This window comes from Xyrauchen texanus, chromosome 46 (genome assembly GCF_025860055.1).
Source record: "Xyrauchen texanus isolate HMW12.3.18 chromosome 46, RBS_HiC_50CHRs, whole genome shotgun sequence".
Classification (NCBI taxonomy): Eukaryota; Metazoa; Chordata; class Actinopteri; order Cypriniformes; family Catostomidae; genus Xyrauchen; species Xyrauchen texanus.
In genome coordinates this window covers 12,697,718-12,721,506 of record NC_068321.1, presented here as the reverse complement: position 1 = coordinate 12,721,506, position 23,789 = coordinate 12,697,718, and the positions used below count along the sequence as shown (strand labels likewise).

The 23,789-nt window shown below is 36.0% G+C and overlaps 1 protein-coding gene across 1 annotated transcript; it reads left to right on the top strand.

Moving 5' to 3' along the window:
• The first annotated feature begins 887 nt into the window (after positions 1-887).
• On the top strand, positions 888-19,644 carry agbl2 (AGBL carboxypeptidase 2). Its single transcript, XM_052119376.1, is given in 20 exon segments — positions 888-893; positions 1,059-1,122; positions 1,222-1,365; positions 8,088-8,273; positions 8,547-8,654; positions 8,785-8,935; positions 10,565-10,798; positions 12,163-12,568; positions 13,576-13,718; positions 13,809-13,968; positions 14,502-14,628; positions 14,724-14,824; positions 14,950-15,062; positions 15,281-15,347; positions 15,469-15,558; positions 17,457-17,478; positions 17,481-17,542; positions 17,735-17,845; positions 19,019-19,085; positions 19,170-19,644. Coding segments are annotated over 20 exon segments (2,646 nt in total). The 3' UTR covers positions 19,454-19,644.
• The last annotated feature ends 4,145 nt before the right edge of the window (positions 19,645-23,789 follow it).

The following is a 23,789-nucleotide window of genomic DNA, read 5'->3' as shown; positions in this document are numbered from 1 at the left end:
ATTACAGTTTAAATGTAAAACTTTAAACATGGTGGGTAAATCACTGAGCACATTTGAGCAGCCTCTTCTTCCTCTTAACTTTGACCTTGGAAGTTGTCTTCCAAAACTTTTGTATCGTCAAAATACATGTTTTAACGTTCTGAACGCTAATGACGTGAATTCAATTTTTTTATTTTTTATTTAAATAATCAATTACTCCTTTTATTTATTTATTTAGCTTTTTTGCACACATTTATTAGACCTTGCATTAATGCTTGGACTGAGAACAAAATGAGTACAAAATAAACACGACAATAACTCTAAATATTTAATTAACAGGCTCAAAAATATCAATTCAAATTCAAAATATAAGACAAATTCAAATATCTTTTCTGAAAAAGTTTGTAAAAAAAATAGTCAATCCATTTAATATTATTTAATCAAATTATATTTGAAAGAATTATGCCTTTTAAATTGGGTTTCTTGACTATTTGAAGACTTTTTTTTTAATCACTGAAAAGTCGAGTTACATGTTTGTCACGATATTTTGATAATGACGCTCCCGTGTTATTGAAGCATGCTTCACACAGCAAATCGTGTCCATGGAAACCGTGACATAAATGACGTCAGTTGCGCTTCAACAATAATTTTTAGAGATTTTCATGAATAGTAACTTTTTACTTTTTTCAATCAAGAGGCTACTATTAAAAAGAAGAAGATAAGCTTATCTAAATATTTTATAAAGGAGATAATTGAGTAAAGCAAAACATCCTCAGCCGCTGTGTTTTTTTTTTTATCTTTGTCAGCCGCTTATAAACTTGTGCAGTTATTTGGCGGTCCATTAAGGACTTATAGTTCTTGTTTACGGGCCTCGCGATGACTTCATAACTTTGAGCTTCGGGAATGCAATGCGGGTGAGTGAACGCACAACATTTACTGCTGCTTTGAACTCTACGGTTACAGTCTAATATTACCCAGTTGTTGGATTACATGCCAATTCACAGAAAATCAGTGCTTAACCTTTTGCCCCTTTTCTTGTATTACATTTGTTTTTTCTGTACCTTTCGTCGTGTTAAAAGAAATCATTTGATCCCTACGAGAGATTAATTTCGCTACACCTTCAGCATTATGGATTCTTCTCAGGTAAGCCATAAGCATTCATTTATTTATTTTAATTAATTTTTTTGTCTCCTCCAATATAGCACTGCAAAACTCACATAACTCTCATTTGTTTCTATATAGCTAATGGTTCATCTGTGCATTCAAGTGTCCCCATCAAACGAGATGGCAACCAAGACTCTACTGCCTTAGACTTTACTAACTCACCAACGGAGAGCAATGATTCTAACTTAGAGGAGGAACAAGAGGAACCAAAGCCATGTCAAAGTAAATATGAAATTTCCAGTAAAACAAACAAACAAAACCACCACCATCCAGAGCATGTGAGCGAACTCGGCTCCGCTCAATAAGCCGCTCCATGCGTGTGCGCTCCACTCAAACTGCTCACACTCACCGGTAAAAAAAAAAAAGCATTCGCTCAAATCCCGCTCCGACATTACATTTCTCTGTAGAATACTTGGTTCCAAGCACATACACAGGGGGGCTCTACAGTGGCCCGAGCAACTGCCCCTTTGGTCCGGGTATCGTTCGTTCATTTGTTTTTGCTTTCATATATAAAAACGAAAAAAACGAGAAAACAACTCCTTTTTTCGTTTTTTTTGAAAAACGAAAAAACTAAATTATGACTTGATTTTTGGTTTTCCCGTTCTTGCACGGAAATCAGAAAAACGACTTGATATTCCGATTTTCCCCTGTGGGTGGGGCTAAATCTGATTGGCAGGATATGCATTCATTGTTTTTCAAATTAAGAGTTTTCCAAACACTGTATTTGTTAGCCTGTAAAATTAATAGTCTATATGCATGCTATTTGTCACCCAATTATTTGGCTTCACTGACTGAAAAAATCTATTGAAATAGCCTAAATGTAAACATGTTCACGCATTGAAGTTGTCACGGTGGTTATCAGACAAAAGGCTGAATGGAGAGAAGGCCCTTCTTATAGTTTATATTGCATTCCATCGCAATATAGGTTACTTTTGCCGTCCCTATACTCCTGCTCACTACAGTTTTGAGGATGCCTTTCAAGACAGTCTTTGGCAAACACTTACAGTAGTCAACCAAAATGCCTATGACCGCCAGGTGGCGCAAATGGATATTGTGCAAAACAGCAGCAATTGCCGCATGTAAGTGGGGTTAATGTCAATTAACAGTAAAGATGAAATACTACAACTATGGTAAACAGAATAAAACATTTTTAGCCCAGAAAAATAGAAAAAATAGAGACAAGAACAATATATAGCCTATATATTTCATATTGTAGGCCTATCTTGACGTCGGTTGGCGACATAAGCCTATTCCCCGGGCCGGGGAGCAACGCGATAACAAAAAAAAAAAAATCAAATAAACAAACAAAAATAAATTAGGTGCAATTAAGGTGATATTTTTTTTACTATTCTACTGATGAATGAAACGAATGAAGAGCTTCTCGCTCATGTGAGCGAACACACTGGAGAAATGAACGTTTGGGCACTTCTCAGCGAGTACACTCATGTGTACTCAAACATTCTGTTCTGGCCAGCCATCTAGTGTCAAAAATATTTTTTGGCCCGATGCCAACCTTACTTGTCGACCCCTGGAATAAAGGAATCAACTCCCTCATTAGAGACTTGCCGCCACCTAATGGCGGTGTTAGTTTCATATAGTTAAAAAGAAGACGTTTCATTTTTTTTCCAATAATTTCATATTTCTACACACAATTTTTTACATTTAAAACATTAATCTCTTAACATAATTTATGCAATTATAATTTGCTGTGTATGTGTATATCCACATGACACAGGCTAAACAGCCTGGGTCAATCTCAATCCAAAATCTCAATCCAAAAATGTATTATATTGATACCGACTTCCTTTTATTTGGTCATAGTAACCATACACCAAACACAGTGTCTTTGCATTCTGATTGAATTTGTTGACTAAATTTAAGAATCTGACATAAGAGGACAGATGACAATCCTGCATTATATTGTATTATAATGACGATGTAATATAGCACTAAACTTTGACTATAGCCTGCATGTGGCATATTACTAGGAACCTCAAAGCATATTTATGTGTATGTGCATACAGGCCATAAATAACAAATAGACATTATAAAAAATATATTATTCATAAGAATTTAAGTTAATAAAAACATCTAAAACAAAGAATAAATGTATTACTTAAATTTGTATAATGACAACTGTCAGTGCGTGAACAGGCTTTTAGGCTTGAATTTAGGCTATTTCAATAGATTTTTTCAGTCAGTGAATCCAAATAATTGGGTGACAAATAGCATGCATATAGACTATTAATTTTACAGGCTAACAAATACAGTGTTTGGAAAACTCTTAATTTGAAAAACAATGAATGCATATCCTGCCAATCAGATTTAGCCCCACCCACAGGGGAAAATCGGAATATCAAGTCGTTTTTCTCAAATATCGAACACACTGGAGAAATGAACGTTTGGGCACTTCTCAGCGAGTACACTCATGGCCGAGTGGTAGAACTTACGTTACGATCATGACACGGGTTCAAATCTCGAGCAAACTCAGCAATTTTTATATTAGCCTATTAATGCTTTTAATACCATATTATTAATGCAGAGATTTGTCTAGTTCTAAAACTGTTACAGCATATAGTTTTTTGCTCATATAATAAAATTACCATATACTTCCATTTTACACTAAGGAACAAATATTATCCAACAGAATGACTTTACATTTGTATAATAATTTCAAAAGCAGTTCTATATTAAAAAAGCTACTTCACCAATAGACTATATCAAATATATAAAAATAAGTAACAACTGTTACACTTTTGAATCATGAATTAATAATCTCATAGGCATACAAATATCCACATTTGTCATCTGAAATGTAGGGTAGCTTTCACTAAGATGTTATTGAAATTATATTTCCAATATGCATGGAAACACTTACAGAAATTTTAGCTTGTTACATGCATTTATTTTGATTAAGTAAATCGTTGAAACATCAGATAATCAATAAAACATGAACAATTTTTAGGCAAATCTTTTTGTTGTGTTTATTAGACACATCAACGCATTTTTGAAAGGTGTGCCATTGTAGTTCACTGCCTCATCAAAAGAACAGAAATGTCAGGCCACTGTTCTGTGAAGTGCTGTTCCACACTGGCTCTGTCCTCTGCTGATGTGATGGGATTACTGCCAAACATGGACAACCTGGTCAGAGTTGACCCAACTTTTTGATGATACATATCTGCTGCAACAGAGGCATTTGGCAGAAACACTTCATCAATCTTGGCTCTGCATCCACCCTCAGCCAGGCGATTTGGTACTCCTCTGCCTGAAATTTTGACCATCATTAAGTTTTGTTTTGTAGAAAGCCTTTCTAAAAATTTAATTTCGTTTTGTATCATTTGTATCTTATTTTTAATCAATGTTTTATCAACCAATTGCCTGGAGTTAATAAATAAGAAGCAAATATAGCAGACAATATAATCAGGACATGGAGCGCCGGCAAGATTGCATTGCTCGTGAACTGGAGCTCATCTTATAAATGAACCGAAACTCGGCGTTTAAGCTGCCTCACAGACACCAGAAATATATAGAAAGCTTAAAAATGTCTAATTTTAAACGAAACAATTCAAAACGAAAAGAAACCGACTAGCCTACTCTCTGCTTATGTCTAATCCGAAATGTGCATTTCTCTATGCGCGTTAACTACTGCGGTCAATATTGCAGCCGACACATACACTAACAATTAAAATGTCTTCTTGCTATATTTGAAACATTCATAATCATTACTTTTGCCGGTTCCTTGTGACAGCTTTTGCGTTATTGGCAGCGTCACCCTCTGGTTACACGGCGTCACCACTGAATCGCACCGAAAACATCGGGATTTTTTTAGACAATAATCGCACGACCTATTCGATATTCTATAATTAAATCAACAAATCGAATATTCGAAAATCGTGACTCATCCCTACTGCTTTATTAATGTATTCAGTGTAAAACCCGGACACCCCCACACAAATGTGGCTTTTGTTAATGACTGTCCTACTACAGGATTTAACACAGAGTAACAGCTCACTACCAGTTACAAAAGACACTGTAACAGTCTGTCACATGCAATTCTAGTTGCATGTTTCATCAATTAATTTCTTAAATTATCCATTGACTATGTTCTGGCCAGCCATCTAGTGTCAAAAATATTTTTTGGCCCGATGCCAACCTTACTTGTCGACCCCTGGAATAAAGGAATCAACTCCCTCATTAGAGACTTGCCGCCACCTAATGGCGGTGTTAGTTTCATATAGTTAAAAAGAAGACGTTTCATTTTTTTTCCAATAATTTCATATTTCTACACACAATTTTTTACATTTAAAACATTAATCTCTTAACATAATTTATGCAATTATAATTTGCTGTGTATGTGTATATCCACATGACACAGGCTAAACAGCCTGGGTCAATCTCAATCCAAAATCTCAATCCAAAAATGTATTATATTGATACCGACTTCCTTTTATTTGGTCATAGTAACCATACACCAAACACAGTGTCTTTGCATTCTGATTGAATTTGTTGACTAAATTTAAGAATCTGACATAAGAGGACAGATGACAATCCTGCATTATATTGTATTATAATGACGATGTAATATAGCACTAAACTTTGACTATAGCCTGCATGTGGCATATTACTAGGAACCTCAAAGCATATTTATGTGTATGTGCATACAGGCCATAAATAACAAATAGACATTATAAAAAATATATTATTCATAAGAATTTAAGTTAATAAAAACATCTAAAACAAAGAATAAATGTATTACTTAAATTTGTATAATGACAACTGTCAGTGCGTGAACAGGCTTTTAGGCTTGAATTTAGGCTATTTCAATAGATTTTTTCAGTCAGTGAATCCAAATAATTGGGTGACAAATAGCATGCATATAGACTATTAATTTTACAGGCTAACAAATACAGTGTTTGGAAAACTCTTAATTTGAAAAACAATGAATGCATATCCTGCCAATCAGATTTAGCCCCACCCACAGGGGAAAATCGGAATATCAAGTCGTTTTCTGATTTCCGTGCAAGAACGGGAAAACCAAAAATCAAGTCATAATTTAGTTTTTTCGTTTTCCAAAAAAACCGAAAAAACGAAAAAAGGAATTGTTTTCTCGTTTTTTCGTTTTTATATATGAAAGCAAAAACAAATGAACGAACGATACCCGGACCCCCTTTGCCCACATGGGCTGAGGAGCCCCTCTGGGTAAAATATACTATAGGCCGAAATTTATTAAATGATCAAATGATTAGTAATGTACACATCTGAAATGATGTGATTGTATTGTCATGTTTTAGTCTATAAAATCTCTGGACTGTCTTACAACAGCTGTTAGATAATCTGGTCTACCAGACCTTCCTTATCATTTGTAATCAGTCAAATATTTCTCTGTTAGCATATATGTCATCAACATCTTCAAATAATACTTAAAACAAATTTCAGTTCTACAGTCAGTTTTTAATTCCGCTATGAAATTCACTGTGTGAGAACGGAAATCTTTACTAATCAAATTCTGATCTGTACAATAGAGGCATGCAAGCAGAATGCTCCACCTGCAAATTAGAATACACTGATCTGCAAGATCATACATGTGTATTAGTTTTGTGGCAGGGATTTTGTGTGTGTGTTCGCCGGGATTCAAGGAAAAGGCTTTGCCAATATACAGTATTATTAACATATTCAAATGAGGGTGCTCTAACGTTAGCACCCCCGCAGAACCAGGCCTGCATCTAGCTGACAGCTGCACTGACATGATGGCAAAACAACAAGATACCATACTACACAATAATTATCTCTTAATTTATTATCGAATAGTATTGTAGCCTACTAGCTCACCTTTTGCTACACTACCATGTTCGTGTAGCACATCCTCGTGCTCTCTGGCAATGTGACATGTACGATTCCAAAAGGAATATTTTCTAAATCTCACGGTCTCTCCACACTCCCTTTTGATTTCCTTGTTCTTAGCTTTGATTTATACTTTGCATTTATTTAGGTTATAAGGTTTGCAAATTCAGTAACGTTAGAGCACCATAACATCAGGCCTATTGCTTATTTCGCAAATTCCCAAACCAGCATATCATGAAGCGCATTCTGGGTTGAGCGAGCAGAGTGGAATCTTCAAAAAGGTGCTCTCCGCTCAGGTGGAATTATCCCCGCTCTGCTCTCGCTATGCTACGCTCACATGCTCTGCCACCATCCCACTATGGACATCCCATCTTTTCTGCTGTCCAGAGTTGGAGCCCTTGTCTTGAGATCTTGTGGTCCACATGAGCATAGCCTTGGTCTGAGTCACAGTCTCTGGTCTCAGACAAAACCTATATTTGTTGATAATTACCTCAACCACAGGTCAGGCTGAACAAATTTCATGACTGAGAATGGCTAATTAGCTAATGTAGGAAGTGGTTCAGTTGGGTTTTATACAGGTTTAGGGGTTAGATTTGGGTCTAAGAGGTTCTCTGAATTTTGGAGGTAACAAGCCTTATCTCCCATTCTACCATTGGGACATTCGTATCCAATACTATAATGCAAGAAAGACATTGATTAAAATTACTAAAATATTGTGGCTTTAGAGACCTAGCAGACTCAATTTCATGTAAAGACAAATGATCAACAGTTCCACATAATTTGTGACGTTTAGCATTTCTTTAGACGTAGTACTTTGGAGTTGCCACACCATACGTAACACTTGAGCGTAACCTGCTAGGTCCCATTTGAAATTCATTGCCTTTATAAAAGAACACTAAGAACATAATTGTTTTAGGGAGCTTTTACCAACAAATTAACTTTATGTCATGGTTACATGGGTAATTTCCATAATCGCTGCTGGTAATGAATGCTGACACATCTTCTAAGATGTCTGTGTACTGTAGTTATTAGCATGACATGCCTGTTGGGCCATACATTTGTCCTTAATTAATATGTTTTTGTGTGTTCCATTTCTTTTCAAGACCTTGTCAACTTAGACAAAGTTCTCAGAACCCGGCAGCTAGTATTTGATTTCGATGGGGAGCGGCCCATTCCACGGCTAAGGGACCCTTTGGATCTCTTCACAATCCCATCTACCTCCTGTCCATTCCAGGGTGTCCGCTGGCCCATAGAGTGTGAAGTGATCCATGAAAAAATCCAGCATATAGGTATCAGTGCCTTATGTGTTAACATGCCTTTTGTCTTAGAGGCCTTTCACACAAACATGTTTTTTGTCCGTCAACACTGTTTTTCTAGTTGTTTTTTTATGTAAACATGTTTAGGCTAGATGGATGACTTCGAAAGTTGACATCTTCTTTAAAATGAATAAAAAACCTAGTGTTATCCCCTGTTGTGATTGTCCTTGCTAGTTCTTTCTGCCTCTTATTTGAAAAAATAAGCCTGTAAACCCTCCATTTACTCTATATATTTTGTGATAACAGAATGGGACCCCCCAGAGCCAGAGCCATTCTACCAGTCAACAGGTGATGTACAGGCTCCTATACCATTTAGAGACGAGAGAAGAAACATGGTCTACTGCATAGACCAAGGTAACAATTTTGCAGTGTTTAGCAGCCCCCTCCAAATTCCTTTATTATCTTCTTATAAGTCTTCAGCTACATCTGGTATTATGGTTAGCTTTAATTTTATAACTTCTGTATTTTTGCAAATACTATTTAGGCACAGAAACCTCCTACTTCACCTACTCTCGTGTGGGTGGCAGCAGAGGGCCTATTAAATGTGCCACATCCTGTGCCAACAATCAAGGCGAGCCTACTCTAGGTTTTGAATCTCGTTTCGAGAGTGGAAACCTACAAAAGGCAGTGCAAGTGTGAGTCATGTGCTGTACTCAATGATAGACTGCAAGTAGTTTTCTGAATCAGTATTTATGTCTTGTTTTCCAATAAAAATGCTTACAAGCAAGAATATTATGCTTTAGTGGCTGTTCACACTAGCTTTGGTTTCTGCCACAAATCCAAAAACATGTAGGTTAAGAGAATTGGAGACTCTAAATTGACCCGTAGTTGTGAGTGAAAGTCCCCCAGCCATTGGGGATTGCATCAGGAAGGGCATATGGCATAAAACCTGTGCCAAATCAAATATGTGGATCACAGATGGTCTGCTGTGGCGACCCCTAATGGGAGCAGCTGAAAGAAGAAGTGATCGTTTACACTGATGTTTACACATCAATCGGCAGTTTTTCAGTTGTTTTCCAGTGTAAACATATGTTAGATGCCTTTGACTATTGTGCCGGATCTCATTTTTTTGTTTCAGCTTCTTGTGCAAGAGCGGTGTGTTTTTAGATGCTGTCAAGTTACTGTTAACAGAACTTCAACTTTTAAAAACAAGTCTCAAGACACCCGTGTTTTGTCCTATTCGTTGTGCTGCTTCTAGCTTTTTTAATGCAAGATCTCATTCAGCACAGACACCGATTTATGTTTCTGCCCGTGGGTGCCCTAATGACAACACACAATACATGACAATTAAGCATTTTGTGCACTTCAATTAAGGATGTGTGTGTCCTCTTCAAGAGTCTCGCTCTAAGATCCTTTTTTGGTTCAATACAGGACACAAAGCCGGCAAAAACAGGACAGTTGTAAACTTTAGCACAATTAAACATTGCATATGCCTCCTCTCCCATTTTTTTAAGCAGTTTTCTGTGAAGAATGTGTTAATATTTGGATGCCCTCATGAATCCATAAACTCACACATGGAGAACAAATGCAAGTTTGCATCTTTACTATGACAACTAGTGGACATGCTAGATAAATTAATTATTCAAGAGTTCAATCTGCTATGTCTGGTAAAATCCAACAAGTAATTCCTCTGGGTCCAGAGTCCAGATCTCTTGCCGGAACCACGATCAGTGAGATCCACCAATCAGAGAAGTTCCCAATAACCGATCTCTTTTTTCGATTTTTGAAAATTATTTGCTTCAAATCAAATGTTTTAATGTCGTTAATAAATAATAAAGCTTTCTGGTTTTGTAAAAGGCTGAGAAATATTTATTAAATATATATATATATATATATATATATATATATTGTTTTTAATGCCTATAGAGGACATGAATGGGGAATCTCGTGCTTTTCCATGGGTGATCGGCCCCCAAGGGATCAGCACCTGTGGCATTCAATCTGACTGAACAGGCTCTAGAGCAGGTAAAAGCTATTTTCCAATAGGGGAGAAAAAAGAAACTTGCCATTTTCATTTTAAGCATAAACCTCACAGAATTGTGCTAGATTCCTCAAGAAAACAAGACTCAATTATGTTTCAAATATTTTCAACTGGGAAACAAGACAGAAATATTAATTTAGATGACGTTGTTTTACAGTGTACAGTTTCATATTTTTTTTGCCCATATTCAATACTCACACAAATAGTTATCTCTCTTTAGAGAATACATAAGCCTGCATATCTTCATTAAATATAAAATTCCTCTGTATTTTGGGCCTTTTAGTGGTCAGTATGACTACGAGCTGACTTTGCACACCGACTTGTACACTACTAAGCACACGCAGTGGTTCTACTTTCGTGTGAGGAAGATGAGGGCAGGAAATACCTACCGCTTCACTATAATCAACTTGATGAAGACCAGCAGTCTGTACAGCACTGGTATGCGCCCCCTGCTTTACTCTGAGCATGCTGCCTGTCTAAAGGGTGAGGGTTGGAAACGAGCAGGAACCAACATCAGGTAACAAATTGTGATTTCTCTCTGTAATGCTTTAAAGTCTAGATGAATTAAAGAAGTACTCAATTGACTTTCTTAATACCCTGCTGAAAAGACCAGTATTGCTGGTCACCAGCTTATGTCGTGTTTTGGGTGGTGATCCCCCATCATGGGTTGCTTGTATGCTGGTGACCCCGTCAGGCTTTTAAACTAGCTCAACCAGCTTCATCAGAAACACCATGCCAGGCAACCAGCTTCACCCGATAGATTTAGCTAGTGAAAAACATTGCTATGCTGGTCCACCAGCTAGATCAGCGCTAAACCAGCTTTAACCAGCATAACCCAGCCTAGACCAGCATGGAACTTGCATGCTGGTTAAACTGGTCTTTTCAGCAGGGTACACATTTCTGGACTTGAATTATTCCAAAGATAAAAAAACATTTCTTTCAATGATATGTTAACTTGCTCCTCTTGAAACCACTTTTCGATATAACCAAGACCAAAGAGGTCCTCTTTTAATATTACCCAATAGTCAAATAGCTATTTAGACATTGTATGGTCTGTAGGCTATGGTTTTAGGTTATGCAGACTTTCTAAAACCAATATTTAACACTGTATTTAGTGCTTAAAAGAAGTGCTGACCACAGGGATCCGTCGAGATGTGGTCAAATCTTTAAGGAATAAAATCAAGTCCCACCCTGTTTCATTTCTTGTTTCACTAAGAAATATGTCACATCACAGTTGTAAAATACATTGCAAATGCCATTTCATATAGGATTTTACACACTGACTCAGTCTTTAAGTTCAGGTTTTGCTTCATCCTAGTATGGAATGCTCACTTTTCATGATACAATCAATTCCGGATTCATAAAATCAAGTCCCGCCCTGTTTTTGATCCTGTTGCACTCAGAAATATGTCAAATCACAGTAGTAAACTGCATTGCAAATGCTGTTTCATATTGAATTTAACACACTGACTCAGTCCTCAAGCTCAGGGTTTGCTTCATCCTGGTATAGAATGCTCACTTTTCACAATCCAATCAATTCCTGATGAATAAAATCAATTCCCACCTTGTTTATTATCCTGTTTCACTCAGAAATATGTCACATCACGGTGGTAAAATGTGTTGCAAATGCCATTTCATACTGACTCAGTCTTTGAATTCAGCTTAGGCTCTATTCTTGTATGGAACAGCTACTTTTCACAATCCAATCAATTCCTTATTAATAAAATCAAGACATGCCCTGTTTAATATCCTGTTTCACTCAGAAATATGTCGCATTATGGTAGGAAAATTGGTTGTGAATGTCATTTCATATTAAATTTAACACAATGACTCCACAATAACACAATCTGTCTAATAACTACTCTCTCACTTGTGTTTTAGGTACTACCAAAACAACACCGATCAAGATGGTATAGCAATGTACTCCCTCACCTGGACTCTTGAGTTTCCTTATGACAGTGACACCTGCTACTTGGCCCATTGCTACCCATACACATATTCAGATCTGCAGTGCTACCTGCGTGAAGTCATCTCAGACCCTGTTCGTACTGCTCATTGTAAACTGCGGGTGCTCTGTCGTAGCCTGGCAGGCAATGCGGTGTATGTTTTGACTATAACCTCACCATCCACCAGCTTGGCGGAACGCAAGACCAAGCGGGCAGTTGTAGTGACAGCACGGGTGCACCCAGGAGAAACCAATGGTTCTTGGATGATGCAGGGCTTTTTAGAGTTCATTCTGAGTGACTTGCCTGACGCTCGCTTATTGAGGGAAATCTTTGTCTTTAAGGTAAGCGGATGAGAACAAGTTTGGGCGAAAGTGTCTGTATACTTCCTGCAAGTGGGCACTTACCTCAAGCAAAGTACCTCATATAGAAGTTTTAGGTGTTTTCATTGAATGTATTGAAATAAAAGGCCAGAAACATACACTTTGCATATTATGCAAACACAGATGGGAATGCTTGGCCATGGATTGGAAGTATGTGGGCCCATTGTACATACTTAACATGCATTCTTAGGTTACTATAGTGGTAACAAGTTTTGGTTTAGTTACAAAATAAGTAATCCACTACAAATTACATACGACTTCCCAAAATTGATAATCAAATGACTTCACTAATTACTTCATTGAATAAGTAATCACATAACTAAATTACTTTGCTTTTAAATTACTTTCTAAAACACTTAATAATGTTTATTTTCTACTTGTTAATTGTTACACACACTTCAGCTGTCACAGAAACGCAAACAGACATACATATGAACATACAAATTCACATTTTAATTGTATTACACATAAATAATATTTTTTGGAAATATATTTAACCCAAGTAATGTACTTAAAAGTAATTACTTTCATTGAAAGTCAGTAAATGTAATCTTATTAAAGCCTTTAAAATGTAATGCATTACACTACTTTCTTGAGCCTAAAAGTAATACGTTGAATAATTGCTTTGTAATCCAAATAAGCCCAACACTAGTGGTAACAAATCTCTATACTCTGTGGGGCAATAGCCTTTGGATGTTTGTGCAATGAAACCAGATGCATTGTTATTCAATTAGCTAGTACCTAACATGTCGAACAGTTTAACTTTAGCTAACTCGCTCTGCAAGATTCTCTTGAAACTGTTGCTACGCCATGACAGTATTTGACCTGAAAGAGAAAACTGACCACAGAAGACTGTGTATCGGGCCAAAGTCTGCATGTTGTATGGCAAAGATCTAAGATCAATGGTTGTATCACCAGATCTGTCAGTATACAGTGTTTTTTCAAGTAATAGCATGTCCCGTGTACAGGTTATACCGATGCTGAACCCTGACGGTGTGGTGGTGGGAAACCACCGCTGCTCATTGACAGGCTGTGATCTGAACCGAAACTACCATACTCTACTGCGAGACTATTTCCCCTGCATTTGGTACACTCGCAACATGGTGAAAAGGTGATGATCATAATCATTAATGTCCATGTATGTGGATAATATCCACATATGAATATTAAATTTAAAATCTACTTTGGTCTTATCCCACAGGTTGCTTGCTGAGAGAGAGGTGGTGGTTTATTGTGACTTTCATGGCCACAGCAGGAAAAACAATGTGTTCATGTATGGTTGTAACGATCATAAAGATGCCTCACAGTGCCTTCAGGAGCAAATCTTCCCTCTGATGATGAGCAAGAATGCTAAAGACAAGGTGTTGGCATGATGGTTATCACTGCTGGGTGTAATCCAATTACAAAGTAATTAGTTAATGTAATCTAATTACTTTTAGTAAAAAAGTAGTATAATGCATTACATTTTAAAGTCATGTAATCAGATTACAGTTACTGACTTTTAATTAATTGAATTACTTTCAAGTACATTATAGGGTTATGCTTATTTCTAATATATTATTTATGTAGAATACATTAATTATGGCCCTGTAATGAGTCATCGTGAAGGAAAAAGTAAACGGTGAAAGAAATATAGACATTATTATGAATTTGTTGTGCAGAAAAGTGTTTTAGAATGTAATTTAAAAGTAATTAGTAATTTGATTACTTTTCCAATGAAGTTATTAGTAAAGTAATCTGATTAGAATTTAAGAGAAATAATTAGTAGATTGTAGTGGATTACTATTTTTTATTAATTTACCCAACATTGTTATGCTGCCATTACAATGTGTAAAGGAATCAACTTTGTCTTATCTTTCAGGCAATGTCCCATTTTTAAACTCGTTTTTGTCAGTTTGCTTTTAGTAGTTGCAAGTTCAAAATGCACAAGAGCAAAGAGGGTACTGGGCGCGTTGTCATGTGGAAACTTGGCATTAGGAACAGCTACACCTTGGAGTCTACCTTCGGAGGCACAACGCTAGGTATTAGTAATGGCAGCACTCACTCTCTTAAGCACAGTTCAGAAATCAAATTCCTGTGTGTATCATGGCATATTTTTTCATGTTTTCATCTGTAGGGAACAGAAAAGGAACACATTTCAGCACACAGGACCTGAAGTCGATGGGCTACTGCTTTTGTGACACACTACTTGACTTTTGTGACCCTGACCCAGCCAAGGTGGCCTAGCTTTAGACTTTGAAATATTTGATACATTTTAAAGATTAAAAGGTTTTGAATATAGTTCTTTAGCTTTGAGACGCATCATAATATACTGAGTATTGCATTAAGTATATTTTGTTCAGACTACACATTGTTTAGAGGAATTGGGGATGTTATTGAGACAAGAGGTCAGATGGAAGCTAGGGAGAAAGGTGGACTCTTTAGATGACCTCTCAGACATTGACATTGAGTCCAGGTAAAAAATAATCTTACCATGTTTATTGCATTGTAAAATACATAAATAATCATTAAGCACAAGTAAACATTATGTGTACAGCCATGAAGGTGAATATAGCCAAATGAAAACTATTTTGAACATATATGTAAAATAAATGAAACAGAAGCCTGTAAACAGCTGAATAACTGAAACAGAACTAAGTCTAGCTATCATTTCAAATAATTGATTCTACACAGCACAAGTGGATCAAACAGTACAGAATTGGATGGCCTCCCTCTTCATCTTTTATATGCCAAAAATCAGGTATAGTATTCAGAAACCCAATGAAAACTAAGCTCCTATAATGGAACCATCCTTAAAAGCATTTTAAAATTTTTGGGTGAACTATTGTCAGTAATGTTTTGGTTTGTGTTAGCAAATACAGGGCAAGAAGAAAAACCTTAAAAGCCATAAAGAAAGGAATCGACTCCGAAGTGCAGGACCTAAAATTATCCAAAGGGATGTCAAAAATCCAGTAGGTTTGAATGGGGAATATGATTTTGAAAGTGTATTACTTGTTAGTCACTAAACTAGCTTAAACTTGCAAAATACACTAATGTTCAAGGTGCAAGTATCTTACATTTATTTAGAATATATTGTAAAGCTTAGTTTAGGATCTATGGTTGTACTAATACATTATGTATTTTATTTTTATTTTTTGTGATACATTTTTTTCCTTTTTTTTTTTTTTTTTTACAATAATAAAAGTCACTTAAAATAATTATCAAAAGAACAAAGAAAAACCTTACACCCCTTACCACCCCCCAGCCCCAGTGGCCCACTGTCCACAGTGGCCCCATACCCCCTCCTATATTTCCTATATCAAACAGGATACATGACTTTGACAAATATGATAAGGGTTAGAAACCAAAATAAGCGAACTGACTGATTAATTAAAAATAAATAAATAGATAATAAACTAAAACAAACATTTCATAAAACATACAGCAGCACACGTCATGTTTAGGTCATATCATCTTTAATCCATTGTGTACAATTGAAGTCAGAAATGTACATGCACTTAGGTTGAAGTAATTAAAACTAATGTTTTAACCACTCCACATATTTAATATTAGCAAACTATAGTTTTGGCAAGTCGTTTAGGACATCTTTGTGCATGACACGAGTAATTTTTCCAACAACTGTTTACAGACAGATTGTTTCACATTTAATTGACTATATCACAATTCCAGTGGGTCAGAAGTTTACATTCAAGTTAACTGTGCCTTTAAGCAGCTTGGAAAATTCCAGAAAATGATATCAAGCATTTAGACAATTAGCTTCTGATAGGAGGTGTACCTGTTGATGTATTTTAATGCCTACCTTCAAACTCAGTTCCTCTTTGCTTGACATCATAGGAAAATCAAAGGAAATCAGCCAATACTAAGAAAAACTATTGTGGACCTCCACAAGTCTGGTTCATCCTTGGGAGCGGTTTCTAAACACCTGAAGGTACCATGTTTATCTGAACAAACAATAGTAATCCAGTAAAAATACCATGGGACCACGCAGTCATCATACCGCTCAGGAAGGAGATGCATTCTGTTTCCTAGAGATGAACGTTGTTCAGTGCAAATGAATCCCAGAACAACAGCCTTGTGAAAAGGACCTTGTGAAAATGCTGGAGGAAACAGGTAGACAAGTATGTATATCCACACTAAAACAAGTCCTATATCGGCATAACCTGAAAGGCTGCTCAGCAAAGAAGCCAATGTGCCAAAACCACCATAAAAAAGCCAGACTACAGTTTGCAAGTGCACATTGGGACATCTTACATTTTGGATTGACAAAATAGACTGAATCATGAGGAAGGAAAATGATGTGGACATATTGAAGCAACATCTCAAGACATAAACCAGGTAATGAAAGCTTGGTTGATAATGGGTCTTCCAAATGGACAATGACCACAAGCATACCTCCAAAGTTTTGGGAAAATGGCTTAAAGGCAACAAAGTCAAGCTATTGGAGTGGCCATCACAAAGCCCTGACCTCAATTCCAAATTTGTGGACAGAACTGAATTGAATGTGCGAGCAAGGAGGCCGTTACACCAGTTCTGTCTGGAGGAATGGGCAAAAATTCCAGCAACTTATTGTGAGAAGCTTGTGGAAGGCTCCCAAAAATGTTAGCAAAGTGTATGTAAACTTCTGACCTACTGGGAATGTGATGAAAGAAATAAAAGCTGAAATAAACAATTATCTCTACTATTATTCTTATTATATTCTTATTTCACATTCTGAAAATAAAGTAGTGATCCTAACTGACCTAAGACAGGGAATGTTTTCTACTATTAAATGTCAGGAATTGTTAAAAAGGAATTTAGTTTAAATGTATATGTGTATGCAAACTTCTGACTTCAGCTATATTTTCTAAAGGATCCTGTGGCTTCAAATGAAGATACGTTAAAGTGAGAATCTAAGACAAAACAATGTATATCGCAAAATATTCTTGGAAACAAAAGGTAATGAGGCCACATTCAGTGTATGAACCACAATGAAACAGACATTTGCCCCTGCCAGTTGACCAGCAAAAAAAAGTATTGGATTCACAGAACAAAGATGCTATATATGACATCAAAAACCAAACAAATAGGATGACAGATTACCACTCTGAAATGGAGATTGAAAAAGATTTGATTTCTTTTGGTGTGTAGGTGCCATGATTTGCAAGGGTGAATCAGACTGTGAGGTCTTGGATACCTCATCCCACTTCTCACATAGGTGTTGTAGATCATGGGACTCTTTGGGGGAATAGGCCCGATAAGGTTAAGTAACTGATCTGGATAGACCTGTTGGACATTATGTATTCTGTAGAAAAGACTCATACATCTAGCTGATTATACCATCTTGCCACAAAATATAGTTTTTAAAGATTTCTTGTTTCAGTGGCATACCCAAAATTAAAGGATTCTAACTAAAAAGATATCAAACACTTTACCCTTCTTGTTTTTTTAAAGAAAACTTAAAATTGTTTTAATCATATAGATTATGATTAATTCTGAGACTCTCAGTCTATGAAACTGATGAACAATTACAAAATCTTGAGCCTGATTTGACATTATATATCTCAGGGTAGCTGCAAAAAACCTTTGTTTTGTTCCGAATCATGTCACCTGTAACTGAGTACATTGTGTGTTCATTCCACAAAGCAATTAAAAGTTATAGCATTACAAAAATTCTTTACTCTAGTGTCTAAAAAATTATAATTGTACATAAGAACTAATTGCACAGGCAAATACAACAATGACTAAAGGTAAGCTCTCTCTCCAAAGCATGCAGGCATGAGTTTCGAGATCTCATTCAGTTCCATTCTGTGTTATTTGAGCCATCATTGAGTCTGTGTTATGTACTTGGTGCCATCTCTTGTTGGGCATATTATGGCTCGTTTTAACGGGAATCCCCTCCTCTAAGTAATGTTATGCGATATTTTATGTTCTGTTTATTTTTCGTGAAGTTATACGCAAAAACACGGCATATAGGCAACACCTGTTTACAAGTAATTTATGTCAAATACACATACTTGGCTATTAATCGCTACATTTTTTATCTGTAAGTAAAACACAATAGGCTAGTTGTATTCTACTCTTTGAGGGCTTTCCAATGGCATATGACACAGCTATTTGATCAGTTTGATGTGTTAAACCAGTTACAATAATAATGCATTTGCAGTGCAAAATTATTTATAAATAATCAAAATTGAACACTTCTGATTTGTATGCAAATTTCAAAGCACTTGTTCAGTTTTGGTCATAATTCCTACATGCATTGTAGAGTACAGCTTCTAGGCTTTAAAATGACACCTATTTTGTGTTTGTTTAGTTATTAATATGTTGATAATTATTTCTTTATCGCTGGAGCCGGTGGGCCCATCCAAGCTTAAAGGGTTAAAAATATATATTTTAAAAAATCTAAAGAAAAAACCCTGCTATTTATTGCAGGTTGTGTCTGCCACCAATATGCACAATGGTTATTCATCTTGTCGCCACTCTCTCCCAGGAAAATATGGTAAACAAAATCATGTTGTATTAATGCCGCTGTAACCATTGAGAAATGTACATATAGTAATGATAGAGACCATCTAAAGTACAGTGTTCTGCATTTCAGATGATCCTGGATGCAAAATTTATCAGCAAATTACCTCATCTGACCCCCAGGGCCAATTGCAACGGCAAACCCTCTTAGTCCCTGACGGTCAGAAGAGGTTTCCCTCTGTTCCAGCCTCCAGAGAGAGGACTCCGCCTATAGCAATCCAGCCGTACAATATACATTTTTACCCTGCTTTCAGACCACAACCAGAAATGAAAGGCATGTTTTTTTTCTCTTATAGACAGCTTTTCTCTAACTTTGTGCTTGTGATGATGGCATATTTATAATTTTTCTTTATCTCATAGGAAGACTCCCTGTTTTAAACAATACACACCAAAGGTAATTTGGCCAATTACATCACATTACAGAAAATTACATTATACAGTGGAGGTGGAGTGAATGAAAACGAATGTATTTTATGTTTATTTACTAGTGTTGCTAAGTAGAGCTTTTAAAACCCCTATCCCAAGTTTTTAAATGTCACTGTATTCTGTAGCATTACGATTTGTCTTCACATTGATGGAATTTCCCAATCTAAATAGGTATCTATATACTTTTGGCTATGAAGTGTATCTCAAATCATGCAGATTGTTGTGGAGAGTGTTTATCTATATAAAAAGAAAAATTATAATAAAATAATTATAGCAATAGGAAAATGTGATATGTTTCTTCATATTCTTCTAGGCCTAGGTATACAAATTGTTGCATAACACATACTATATAATTATTCAGATAGATCATTTTGATGATTATGTTTTCTTTTATGATTATAAATTGAAAATCAAATCCTGGAAAAGTTCATTTCTGAGACTGTTCCAAAACCATATGACTTTTCTTTCCAAAGAAAAATTATGAATATTCTGGTCCATCTTTTCAATACAATGGCAGTTGATAGGGACTCACTTTAAAGTATAAAAAACAACCAAAAATACCATAAAAGTAGTCCATGCGACTCATGCTTCCTTTCCCAAGTCTTCTAAAGGCAAACGTATATATCGTTTTTTTAGTGAAGAAATGTACATCCATTGCGCATTCATGAAAGCTATGAGACAAGCTTGCTCACAGTGGTTTGTGTTCACATGAGCACTTTCATTGTATTGAAAAAGTAGAACAAGAATATATATAAAAAAATGTGTGTTCTGCATAGAAAAAAAGTGTAACAGGTTTGAAACAAAAGAGGGTGAGTATATTAGGATAGATTAAAATTTTTGGATGAACTATTCCTGTTAGAATAGAAAGTAAAAAGTAAAGGCCATTTTCTAACAGGCAACAGAAACTCAAGCTGGAAAGACAGTCAGAAGGAACATTGAGAATCAGTCACAAGACGGATGCACGAGGTAAAGATTTGCAAATTCTTTAAAAATCGGCATGGCTGTTGTGCAGGGTCAAAAGTAACTATGTTGGCTTGACGAAGTCTTTTTTTTTAAGTTCCCTAATCCGAGACCAAAATTTCCAACACTAACTTCTAGAGTTTTCAAGCTACTTCCACAAAACTCGGCACAGACATTATGATTGTTCTGGAATGGTGAGCTCTGACTTTTCGAACTGATCGGACTTATGGTTTTTACACAGCGGCTGATCAAAAATCTGAAAAATCCTATAGACTTACATTGTCGAAATGTTCAAATGGGCAAAAGGAACGCTTGTTAATTCAACCTCCACCTGTCAAATATTCTAATGTAAACAAACCTACAAAAGGCCTTTGATCGGCTTTAAGTTGCTATTAAGTTGCAAGAGACCATTTAGCAGACGGGCCACTTCTATTAAAATGAATGGGAGAAATTGGAACCGATGTAAAAAGGAAGTCCCGCCTTACTGGTAAAAGAGCCAGTCACCTTTTAGATACAAACATCGCTTGTCTATCAACTCAAAAACATGCATGCGCATTAGTTATACAAGCAGGGAAAATGCGATTTTTTTTGCGTATTCTGAGGTAAAGTAGCAGTGTTGTCAAATTTTACTGCTGAATTGATATATGTTCTTTGATCATAATCTTGACCAACCATTTTTTTTATTAACAATTTTTATTGATACCATTTACAAATTAAATAAACATAATAGAAAATATGTATTCAAATTATCTAAATTAAACCCCGCCACCCCTCCCATCTCTGTGCATCACTATTGAAATGAGGGTGCTCTAGCCGTCTTCCTTCCCCTAATAATGATCCGTCTGCCGATCATAACGCTGGCTAGGACCCTACTTTATATATGTATGTATATATATATATATATATATATATATATATATATATATATATATTTTAGGGCTGTCAATCAATTAAAATTTTTAATCGAACTTAATTACATGGTTAATTAATCGCATATACAAATATTTGCTGAGAAAGCCCCTCAAATAACAATAATTCAATATATAATGATTAAATAATTATATATAGTTATCTTTAAATATTAAAAAATTATATATATATATATATATATATATATATATATATATATATATAATAAAAAATATTCAGATCATTAAAATGCATTCTTGTGGTAGAAGAGTTCATTATTGATAAGACAATACAAAAAATGGCTTTAGAATACAATGCATTGTTTACTACCATGTTCATATTATTGAACATAAGTCAATCATTGGCATACAGTTCACAGCATTTCACAAGTGAATTTGTCAGTCAGTTAAGAGATTTATTATGAGGGCTTGTTTAAGGACCCGTCAATTTACACCTGCTTCAGATATGCTTGTGTAGCATCTCGGGTGTGTTGCGTCATAAACATAAAATATTTAGGTCACTGTGTCAAGTTAAATATAGTTTAATACTTAGAACACATGTTGAGATCCCTTAGTTCGAATTAGCGCTCCATCAAGTGATTTGAACGGAAGAACGTAACACAAGTCTGTCTGTGTTGCTCTGTCTGCTGGATGGTTGTTTTCTTCATTGTATAAACTGCCCTTTGCCACACAGCTGAAATTTCAATTACTGCCCTCTGGAGTAAACAGGTGGTACTACAAGCTTGCATTTCTCAGGAATCTTCCTTATTACGGTCCGGGGGCATTGCGATTAATTGCATAAATTTTTTTTATGAGTTATTTTTAATAAAAAGAAATTGCACTGAATTTCATTTATACATTTTACATTTGGCAGACGTTTTTATCCAAAGGGATTTACAGTGCACTTATTACAGGGACAATTCCCCTGGAGCAACCTGGATTAAGTGTCTTGCTCAAGGACACAATGGTAGTGGCTGTGGGGATCGAAGCAGCGACCTTCTGATTACAAGTTATGTGCTTTAGTCCACTACACCACCACAACTCCAACGCGTTAAATCGGCAGCCCGATTGAGATTTTTGTCTTTCCCCATTGAAGTAGGAGCTGTACTTGTAAGCCGCTTGTTAACATAGAAAAATAGCTGCCCAGCCTGCCTGAGGGTGTTCCAAATATGGCCGCTGAGTGGACTGGCTTGCTAAAAAAGACTTGGGTCGCTCTCTCTTTCCATCTACACTGATGGTACTGACTATTCTGACTATTATTGTAACAGTGTGTCTGACTATTTAATCAGCTAGCTGGCTGTTTGTCTTACTATAATATCAATACAGTATATCCATCAGACTCCAAACTTTTAAAACTAGTTAAAATATAATAAGGTTTTGTCAAGACAACATCAGTTTGTCTTTACCATCTTTGCCTATCTATTTTAAATGTACGTGAATTACATATTTATAATTTTAAATGACTTAATAAATGCAGTCTGCATACTGAATAGAGATTCTCGCAAAAATATTTATTTTAAAATTTGCATGGTGAAAATTTTTAAAGTGCAAGTGAATTAAAAGCGTGATCAAAAAGGGCAGACGTTTCAGCTTGTTTCTTCAATATCAATTAAAGATGACTTGAACAATCTGAGTCATTTCCAGTGACCAGAATGCTTCCTATGTTATCAGATGCTGCGGCTGGTCTTGAATCATCACCTAATACTGAGCTGTGCAATGAAGCCAACCAAAGGAGTGAAGAAGATACAATAAATGGATCCTTTTTCCTCCCTGACCTGCACAGGTTTAACTTATTTTCACTATGATTTACTATACACTTTCCACATTGACTGTTAATAATTGCAGAGCATCATCAGGTGTTCTTAGTGCTGTCTTTGGGACAAAAGTGGCCTCTTCTGTTCCTCTGTAGCCACCCTCGGCAGTTTGGTAACCAGGCTTCAACTGGAGGGCTGAGGTTAGGAAGGCCGCCCCAAGCAAACAAAAAACCGCAGATCATTGAAAGAGATGCTGCTTCCACAGACAGCCTGAGCAGTGCGGAAAAGTATGTAGCAAAAATAGCATTTATATTTTTTTGCACTATGTTAGGGATAATATTTGTGATGTTCCTCATTTCAACTTCACAGCCAAGTCAAGACTTGTCAAACTTGTCTTTTAAATATTTCAGACCTACCCAAAGTTTATAAAAAACATTTGCAATTCTTGCATTTTATGAAACCAAGTTAACTCATTAGCTAATGTATTTCATAAGGTTCCCTCTATGGGTGCCTCAAGAGCCCCTGCAAGTGGATGAGACAATTAATGTTTTGCCTCACAGGTTTCACAAACAGCAGTCTCAGAAGTCAGTCAAATCAGACAAAAACTACCTGGCTAAAAGGACATGAGAA